At 41.7% G+C, this 10,471-nt stretch overlaps 1 protein-coding gene across 8 annotated transcripts in view; it reads left to right on the top strand.

Moving 5' to 3' along the window:
• Positions 1-10,184, top strand: part of anks1ab (ankyrin repeat and sterile alpha motif domain containing 1Ab) — a 51,149-nt gene extending 40,965 nt beyond the window's left edge. For 2 of the 8 annotated variants that reach the window (XM_036002559.1, XM_036002562.1), the window contains 3 exons: positions 4,966-5,064; positions 5,930-6,027; positions 9,179-10,184. In XM_036002559.1, coding sequence (XP_035858452.1) covers positions 4,966-5,064; positions 5,930-6,027; positions 9,179-9,260 — 279 coding nt within the window. In that variant the 3' untranslated portion in view covers positions 9,261-10,184. Of the gene's footprint in view, positions 1-4,965; positions 5,065-5,929; positions 6,515-7,292 lie in introns of all 8 variants that reach the window. The other 6 variants (XR_004105362.2, XM_031301939.2, XM_031301941.2 and 3 more) reach the window with 6 other exon arrangements.
• The last annotated feature ends 287 nt before the right edge of the window (positions 10,185-10,471 follow it).

Here is a 10,471-nt window from a genome sequence, read left to right on the forward strand (position 1 = left end):
TTAGCTTGCCTGTGGAGGATAACGGCAGACCGCTACAATCAGCTAGCAGTTAGCCGAATTAGCTGTTAGCTAAACTAACGTTAGCTTGGCTGTCGACCGGAAGCGTGGAACAGATCGTGCAGTCGTAAATCCTCGTACAACCGCGCATGCGCGAACATTTTGCGCATGTGCAGAACGGATCGTGCAGGCAGAACGGATCGTGTACCGACAGGGGGTTCACGGCGACGCAGAGGGGCCTGCGGGGGTACGCCGTCGATTTGACGCAGAAGCATAAAACAGCCTTGATGTTACACACACACACATGCGCAGATACGCACCCACCTCCGCCGTGAGCGAACGAGAGGGAGAGAGATAGTTATTGATTTATGTTTTCATGCACTAAAGTTGCCGATACAACAACACCATAAAACTCTGATTAGTCCACCGAACATATATTTCAAATACCAGCCAACAAGCCGGGTTTACACAATCATTACTGGAGCCTTCATACAGTAACTTAGCTATATTTGCAGAAGAGTAGGCTCATGCATGCAGCATGCCAAATACACCACACACAGCTTACCACACACATTAACACACACGCACACATCCTCACACAGTATTCATACTTGCACACATGGTAAAAAAATAATGTAGTCATATCTGTAGTGACTTCTCTAAATCTAAATAAGCCACTGATGGTGTGCGGTGGAACATGTTTTGAACATGTTTTCTGCGCTAAAAATGTCCAGCTCGCTGTATAACTTTGGATTCGGTGATCCATTTATTCACAGTACCGTAAAACACCAGTTCACTGTAATGTTCTACTATGAGACAGAGAAAAGAATAAAGTTCCTGCATGGACCCCTATCAGATGACTCACCCACTGTGGCCTCGCCGTGTGATCCCCTGGTCTGATGTCAGTTACACGCAGGGTAATGTTAAGCATCCTCAGCAGCAATCACGGCCGCGTTTATGCCATCTTCCTCCGGCGGCTTTCTTTCGTCCTGGTTGGTGACAGGGTCACCATATCTCTCAGTCTCATTTACAGGTTTTGATAAAGTCTCCACACGTTGACGTTTAGGGAGTAAAAAACGATCCATTGCTAACGTTACACTCACTTCGTTCTAAACCGTCTCTGTCCTAACGTTCCAAATATTGCATTTTTCTTCTGTGTAAATACGTTACTGCGGAAGTAAGGTCAAAAGTTTAATGTGTGCTGCGCCCACTGGCCGAATACGATAAGCTGTGTTTGCTTCATGTTTTTTAGTCTGAAAATAATTGGTTTGTTTTATTAATGTATTTATTCATTTTTCAAATATAAATTATAGTATTTACACGTTAACGAAAAAAAACTTTTTAATAAATAAACCACAGCAATTTCTTGGGGGTGCTATGGGATTCCAGGGGTAGCTAGAGCTCTCCCAAGCCCCTCCCTTGCGCTGCCTATGCCCTTAATCACTGTTGCTTCTCAAGCTTTCCATTCTGGCACAGCACACATGCAGCGTACAGTGATAACGGTGACAGAATTACCACTTTGAATTCTTTGTAATATTTGAAACAATGGGTTCTCAATTTCTGACAGAAGTAGACGAGAGAAGAGTATATATCTAGCTGTCGACAGACGATTTTCACAGCATAAAGACAGCTGTAGCTAGCTTGCTAATTAAGCTAATGTTAGCTTTGTGAGTTCGTTGAAAATGCTGGCTCTGGCTGACTTTTTAATTTTTTCAGCTAACCTGTTTTAAAAGAAATATAATGTAAATGGGTCTTAAACATGCACTTGATGGCTATATACATGATATTAGGCTGAAAGACTGAGATTAAAGCTCCATGTCAGCGTCCTCACAAGTTGATAATCCGTGTAGAAAACATCAAAATAAAGAAACAGCATTGTTATACAGTGTAAAGCTAGTTAGTCAGGGTATTATAAGTATGATAAGGAATACTGTAAGGTGACCAGATGTCCCTGGTTTTCGGGGACAGTCCCCGGATTCGGTGACTGACAGACCTGAAATTGAAATGAAAGAAAGAAAACATTGACCAAACGTATAGTCGCGCACCCTACACGCGCAGGCTCAAGACAGCCAGAGCAAGCGCTGCTCAGAGCTCAGAGATGTTCTAGAATGCCCATATTTTACGATGCTAAAATGACCGCGAATGCAATTTCGTGGACTTTTTTATGTTTAAAAAAAGGATTTATACTCTTTAACAGAAAGATCGACCTCCTTAGATATCCTTTCCATAATGTTGTCAGACACTTAGAATATTAATCTGAGCCTGTCAGTGGCAAAACGAGCACTTTTATGAACGTAAATACAAGCTGGACAATTGTCATATTAACTTACATTGTAGCTTGTTTCGCCGTTGCCGACAGCAGCGATCTCGTTTAATACTGGACCAATGTCAAAGGAAAATATTTCCTCAATAGTTTTAATTGTATCCGATACTCAATGATCTGGCAATAAAGCAAAAGCTGTTAGATAAATGTAGTGCAGTAAACATTACAACATTTCCCTCTGAGGTGTATTGGAGTACAAGTATGAAGTAGCAGCAGGGGTGATTCTAGGATCAGACCTTTAGGGGGCTCAGCCCCTGATGAGAACGTGACACGGATATAGTGCATGCAAAAGTGTTAATCAAAAAAACATGAAATTACCAACTTCTTCACAACTGCACTCCTGCTCTCCCTCTGACAGAGACTCAGCCAAAGGCGTGAGTCTGGCACAACCACCTCAACCAGAATCTAAGCTTTTCAATGATATTAGCGCCAGTTGCTGTGACAAATGGTTTGCGAGAAAATGAACATTGAACTTACATGAACTTAAATGTTCTTATTTGCATTCTGTATTTCTCTGCAAACCCATTACTCTCTGTGAAATATTTCACAAACTCTTCACTCAACACATGCAACAGTACAACAAGCGGTTCCCGGGTAATCCGGTTTTGAAATTGCGACAAATTTCTACATGGTCTCCAACTTTGGGCCAAAATTATAATATATCCTCATGTAATCTATTTATGTCAGCATAGATATTTTTGTAAATTGCTTAGCCAGTGTATCCCACCATAATGGTTATTATATTGCCACATTCCAGACAATCCCACTTACTTATATACAGTATATGCCACTTACAAATATGAATGTATATATTTCTACTGGTATGCTTCCTGGTGACATTAATGCAAAAATATGAAGAAAAAACTATTCCACCTGTGTGTGCATGGTTACAATTCTGAAGTGCAAAATAGTTCAGGCTACAGCACAAATATTTCCATCCATAGATAAGAATAATCAAGTCTAACCTCTGGATTTCTTTTCAATGTGCACCAGATTGATGCATTTAAACGTTAAAATAGACATTTTCTTACAGGAGAGGATGCCCATGGACCCCCCCTAGGGGGCCTTGTGCCCCAGTGCAGCTCTAGGTCTAGTGACGCCCCTGGGGCAGTGTCCCAGTGCCTTTGCAAAGATAAAAACATTACCTGTTTTGGAGGTATTTACGCTTCTGAGCTGAAAATGTCCCCGGATTTTGTCTCAGAAATCTGGTCACCTTAGATTAGACTGTTGTTGACATAACCCTGTTTGGCTGCTTAGCTTACATACTTACATACTTTTCAAACAATGCTTTCACTTTTAAAGTTACAATAGAAAAGGCTGTTACGATGAGGACTAAACAAAGTGTTTGACAAAAGTGATGCCTGTAAATCTCAGGCTGGAGTTGCTGGAGCGTACTCCAATACGGAGAATGACAGGGATAAGTTAACACTCATAAACTACACTCTGATACAACGCAGATTTGTGTTTCCTAGAATAACGAAGGCATGACCCACCCTACTCTGCCTCTGATTGGCTAGTACTTGTGTACCTTCGTTGGTTAGATTGGTTAGGTTTAGGCATGAGGAGTGAGATTGGTCAGGGCAGAGACATTTTAGAACCATGGATGTATTATATTAACTGGATACTGGATCCCAATATGGCGCCTATTTAGTTCGATGGAGTTGCTCGCATGGCGCATACGCCACAAAAGTTTCTAAGCTTCCAGGTTTACTTCCGTAAATTAGGTTTCCGCTCGGCCCATAGACCTTACATTGTGGTGACGTCACAGGTTTTTAAACCGTTTTTCTTGGCTAAAGGGAAGTTTGTCAAACATAAAAAGTCCATGGATTAAAAATTCTGAATAGAAAGAGTCAAAATCGACCTTGTTTGCAGTTGGAGGTGTCTTGGCAGCAGTTTTACAGACATCTCTTTTACAATGAGGGCCTACGGGGAAAATGCTTTTTGGGCCACAGGGGGATTTTACCTTTTAAATACCGCGAAGGGCCACAGGACAAAATTGGCTGCAAGACTGAGTGCACTTCCTAAGGGTCTTTTAAGAGCCCATAGACTGGAAAAAAAAAGATGACCGTCAAGTCTCCACTTCCTCACACTGTACAAAACAGAAGTCAAAATATCCTGGATACGGGCGCTGCCATCTTGTAATTTTGTCTGCGCAGTATAGTGATCAGGCGGTCGGGCTGCTCTATCAAAGTCCCGCCCATGCACCCACCTGACCAATCGCTGGTCAATCACAGCTGTCAATCATGACATTTAAAAAAAAAAAAAAAAAAAACTTATCAGGAAAATAAACATTTAAACAAACATCAGCGTTATGAGATTATGACCAATTCTTTCACCTCATACATCACAAAAGTAAATATTGGACCCATTTTTCAAAAGCCACATATCTCCCAAATATTCTGACCCCAAAATAGCATTTTTCAGACAGACAAATCAGGAGAAAATTAACTTTGTTCGAGACCTGTTTCTGTCTCAGTGTATAATTTCCGTGTATAATTTGCCTTCTTTAGCGCTAAATAGATGATGAACTGCTCCTACTGGATTTCTTCTTTGTCCATTCGGTGCATTCAAATGCTCTGTCTTTCTATACTCTCGTTTTTTTAACATGTCTTTGTTCTTGTCTTCTTGGTCCTCCTGCCTCCCAGGGTGCCCCTCTGCTCGAATGCCGCTGCTGTCACTGTCACACGTGTACTTCCCACCGTCCTTCCTTCCTCCCGTTGCACTCTGTTAGCCCTGGAGTCCAGGTCCTTCTCTTTCCTTTCCTCTATTCAACCTGTAATCACCACAACCCTGCTTACACACCAATCCCTCCCTTCTTTTTTTTGTTGTTGTTGGGTGCCGCAGTGCACTTTGTCTCCTTGTTTTGTGGTTCTTAATATCTCAACCATAAACGTTCTCCTCATCCCTTTACTTTCCCATCTCTCATCTTCATCTTACATTTTTAGAGTTTAAGATGCCATTAGCTCAAGTTCTGTGGTAAAACACATTCAGGGAAGAGAGGGTTTCTTGGTGTGAGGTACCTTCTCTATATAAGCTTCTATTAGGGCTGTTGGCTTAATTGTGTCAGTGAGGGTTTGTAGATAGTTGAAGTTGTCTCTGCTGGATGGTTTTAAGCTCCCTTTCAAAGTTTTTGTCTATCTATGTTGAACTGAAGATGCCCTCCAAATGCAGGGAATTTAATTTTTTAAAATGCCTTTCTTGATTTTTTTTAACCATTTCAAATTCCTATCTAGCTCTAAGTAAATCCATATTAATCAGCATGTGTGTTTTGACTGCTTATATTACGACAGAAGCACTGCTGTTTGTATGAGCAACTGGTGTAGAGCACATGTAGCTTTTGAACTACTAATCAGTATATTTTTTAACTCCCAGAGGGTCGTAGCTTTGGTTTACTGGTGCGTACAGAGGCTGAGTGTATTCCCTGTCAGACATCATCCATGTTGTGGATTGAGCCCTGAGTGCTTGTGATTATAACATGATCACTGGACTGTACCTCTAATCCACATGCACGTGTGTGAGCTGAGGACTTGTCAGTGTGGCGCAATAGCCTCCACTGCCGCCCGTCTCACGCCCTCCTCTCGTCCCTCCTCCCTCCCTCCCCCCCGGCAGATCGACCCCCTGGAGATGGACACAGACATGCAGTCCCTGGGCAGCACCACCTGGCTCTTGGACCAGCGGGACTCCCACAGGCGCCCTGTCAGCACCAAGTATGAGACCACCATATTCTGAGGCCGGATCCCTACAGCCGCCCCTCTGCACCCCCTCGTACTTTCCTCTCTCCCCTGCATCCGGTTCTTTATTTACCTCTCTCACACACACACACACACACACACACACACTCACATATATATACACACACACACACACAAAGCCCCGTGCCTTCTCACTGTGATGGTATAGCATCCCTCAGGGCTGCCTACTCCTGCACCTTCCTTTGCCCTGCCCAGCGACCCACCCCAACCGCTTTACCCGCCATGACAAACACTCCTACGGCTGTCCCGTGCCTCCCCAACACCCCTGGCAGCCTCCCTCGTCTGTTGCTGCAGCCAGTGGCGGAGCCCTGGAACGGATGATCCTGGACTGATCTCATTTTACGGTGGCCCTGCTCTCTCAACCAAACTGCCTCTTCTTCCTCCTCATCCTCCTCCTCCTGACAACTTGCATCTGCCTTCAAATCCCCGATAGCTCCCAGAGGTTGCATCTTTATTACTTCTTTCCATTCTTTAAATTGATTCTCTGCAGGCAAAACAAGCATGTTCATTTTTTTTTTTACTCCACATTGGCTTAGTTTAATTTCAAGAAAGGTGAAGTCTATCATATAAAGTAAACTACAAACTTGTGTGTACTAGCTACCAAAAGGGCCTGTGTTAAAATGTTAAAGGAAAAGTTCAACATTTTGGGAAAGGCGCTTATTTGTTATCTTGCCAAGAGTATAATGAGAATATCGATACTACAGTAACATCTGTAGAGTAAATATGGAGCTATACAGCCAGCAACCGGCTAATCTATTTAGCATAAAGACTGGAAACGGGATCCAAAAACAATCCACCTACCAGCACCTCTTAAGCTAACACGTTAATTCCTCTTTGTTTAATTCGTACAAAACCGCAAGTGTAGACAAGAAATCTACGTTTTTACTGGGGTTATGTGCAGGAGTAAGCCAAGCTAGCTGTTTCCCGCTGTGTTCAGTGTTTGTGCTAACCCAAGTTAGCCGGCTGCTGGTGGTAGCTTTCCAGTACAGACCTGTGACTGCTGTCAATATTGTCGAACTCTTTACAAGAAAGCTAAAAATGGGTTTTCCCTGAAACGTTGAACTTTTTCCTTTTATGTGCCCTTCTGATATTGCACAGATCAAAGATTTTGATTCCAAGATCTAGATTTAGATTGCATCACTTTTTCATTTTTAAGTTAATGAATTATTTGATTGTTTTGCCTTAAGCCAGTTATAATTTGTTTCTTTCTCCATCTTTAGCCTGTCCTGTCTTACCAGGCATCTACCACTGTGAGGCACTATGAGGAGGCTGCTTTGCTAGCATGGGATGCAAGACGGGCAATTAAATCAATGAAAGACAAAACAGCAACATGCAGCAAACAACCATTTTTCTACGCATTTGTACAATACTCATAACAACATGATAGATTGGTCGTGAATCTATCACTGATGTCTGAACTCAAACGGACCAAGAACTGAAACCTCGTACACACAACACACAGGAGGACAACTTTCCTTCACCTTACTGAGGACAACAGCCTTACGTCATTTCGGTTATCTATAATCAACTAAAGCCCCCACCTTCCCCCGAACTCCCTGAATTTCACCACCACCACCCAACAACTGCACGCCTCCCCACTGCTTCTAAAAGACTAAAAAAGACAATCCATTTGATTTCCTGGTGTGTTCAGTTGACTGGGACTGGCTGGGATGAGGTTGTTCTTATGATGGTACAGAGAGTCTTTGCTCTGGCCTTTGTACTGCCCTTTCTGCAGTCTCACAGCATCTATGGTAGCACAGAGACTGCAAATCACAGCATCTTCTTGTCAATTAAAAAAAATATATATAATAACACTGTGTTAAAACGTGGCACTATCCCTTTTAATACCTTCTTTTCTTTTCTTACAGTGCAAATAGACAGGGCATTTTGTGATACTTTTTGATAGATGGGGGCTTGATTGAAAATACTTGATTAAAAGAGTGATTCAAGAACAACATTAATACAACCAGAGGCAAAACTAACCAAAACAAAGAATACCACCCAAAAACATTACACAAGCATATTGAGTGTACTGACATTGGACCCACTTTTTCCACAATTTAGGTAATCTAAACAAAAACATCCTCAACGAGATTTCATTTGACTTGTATATTAATGAGTTTGGAGCACATTTCCCAACATAGCATCTTATTATCATGATTACATGGGTAGGTATCTATGCTGTTTCACACCGATTTAGAATTAGGTACAGTCCATGCAAAGTATGTCACTTGAAAATAAACAGCAGTGAAAAGATTTAATTCCACTTACATTGAAAAAGAGCCGAATCTTTAAGTGTTGCTCTGATGACGCGTTAATGCGAAAGGATTTGTTATGCTGAGAACATGACCGTTTATTTATTTATTTTTTTTTAAAGAAGAATTTCCCTCCTGCACTGTGATTTAAAAAATGCTCGTCGTGGAGTCGACACATATCCGTGGGTCCTCCCCTGTGTGCGCTACCTGCTGTGCGTGCTGTATGCTTTGTTTGTGTCTGCCCTCATGGGAGTTTGGACTGTTGCTGTTACATCACTGTCCACTGTCCTTGTTTCTGTGTGCTGCAGGAGAAGTGAGGTATAGAGCTCCTCTCCAGAAGACAGTGTGCCTGGAGACTGACTGTTACGCTGTAACTGGTTCGCGTGCGGTACAGTGGCTGTGTCATTGCCACTCTGTTATGACTGTCAACTGTTAGCTTCCACTGACGATGCATGTTGGCAGTGTTTGTTTGTGTTATTGTACCCTTCGATGCACTTGGCCTGAGCAGTCTCTGTATGTACTGTAGCAGTGTCTCGTCTCTTCTCACTCATCTGCCATTTGCTTTTTATGTTCCCTTTCTCTCTTCGTTACACACCAAATACAGCGATTCATCCTCATCCCTCCACGTTTCCATTGTCGTCATTCCTGCCAACAATTTGTCACGTATGTTCTTCCATTTTGTGTGTCACCAAGACAACCTGCTCTAGTATGGATGCATAATATTTAAAAAAAAAAAAAAAAAAAAAGGCATTACACTTTAATGAGCAGCAGCTATTTAAAGCAAGTTTTGGTGGCATGATTTGGCTGTGCATGTACCAGTCTTTTTTAACATTGGTATTTTCCTTGTGTAGCTCACCCCAGCGTTCAAGTTTCCGGATACCAAGCTGTGAGTTGAAGGGGAGCAGCCGATGTGAGTGTGAGTGTGTGTGTTGAGTTAGTGGGCAGAGCAGTGGAAAAGAGGTAGAGAGAGAAAATGAGAGGTAAGCCTTATGCAACGTGCAGGGCCAACCAGCTACTCGGACATTTAGATCTCACTCTGTATATCCCCTACTCCTCCACTGCCCCTGATATGAATCCCAACACACAGACCAAAGGTAACCTGTGGTCCCACATCACTGGCTAAACAGGACCTGTGTATCACTCCTGTCTTGAGAGAGAGGTCAGTCAGAAAGGGTCAAGTCTATTTCCTGGCCTCCATGTGACTTTCTGATCTTGTCATGTAGGTACTGTAATGTTTAGAGCACTGTAGACCATTAATGATAGACCATTAATGAGCATTTCTATTGATTCAGGTCTATTGGAGATGGTAACTGTGGGAGTTATTAAGGGTAAACAAAAATGTAACAAAGTATAGAGAAAAAACATAAATAAATAAAACTGTACCAGCATACAATGCTTTGCCCATGTTTGTGGACAGAGTATGGTTTGTCAATGCAAATGTGATACTGTTTCAAATTTCAAAGCAATATTAAATTAACGAAAAATTAAATAATACAATGACAAAAGAATCGCTCTCAAGTCTGTTGTCGGCATTGCTTTTGTTTTATGGTTAAAAAGTAAAATACAAAAAAAATTTAAATTGAAAGTGACAAATATGACATGGTAGTTACTGTACACATGTACTATCAGTGTTTCCCCTGCTGTAGAGATTAGTGGGTGGCGCAACTTCTAATCTCAACCAATGATTAGCCCCAGTTTATGTGTACCGTGTGTTATATTACATTCAAGTCACAGAGCTACGCAGCTGATTTTTGAAAGTGCCTGGTGTTCTTTGAAAAACCCAGCTCCTACTTGCTTTGTTTGCATCATTCATATAAGAGAAATACTTGGTTTGTTGCATGATTTGAAAAAAAAAAAAAAAAAAATGGTAGCAGGAAATGACATCCTTGATTTGTACTTTAGAATAGGGTATTATATCAGTTACATGTGTTCATAATGTTACTTTCCATTATATTATATATGTATTTACAGTAGCGCGTTGGTATTTTCTTGTGCCGTACCGTATGTGCAAGGAGATGTATTTCTGGATACCCTGGATTAGTAAATCACGTTGTAGTTTGAGAAACTGGTTAGAAATCTTTTCAGCAGCGTAATTATTATTTTATTCATATGGTTAAAGGAGTCTTTGAGTATTCTGGAAATGC

Source organism: Sander lucioperca, chromosome 6 (genome assembly GCF_008315115.2).
Source record: "Sander lucioperca isolate FBNREF2018 chromosome 6, SLUC_FBN_1.2, whole genome shotgun sequence".
In the NCBI taxonomy this organism is placed as follows: Eukaryota; Metazoa; Chordata; class Actinopteri; order Perciformes; family Percidae; genus Sander; species Sander lucioperca.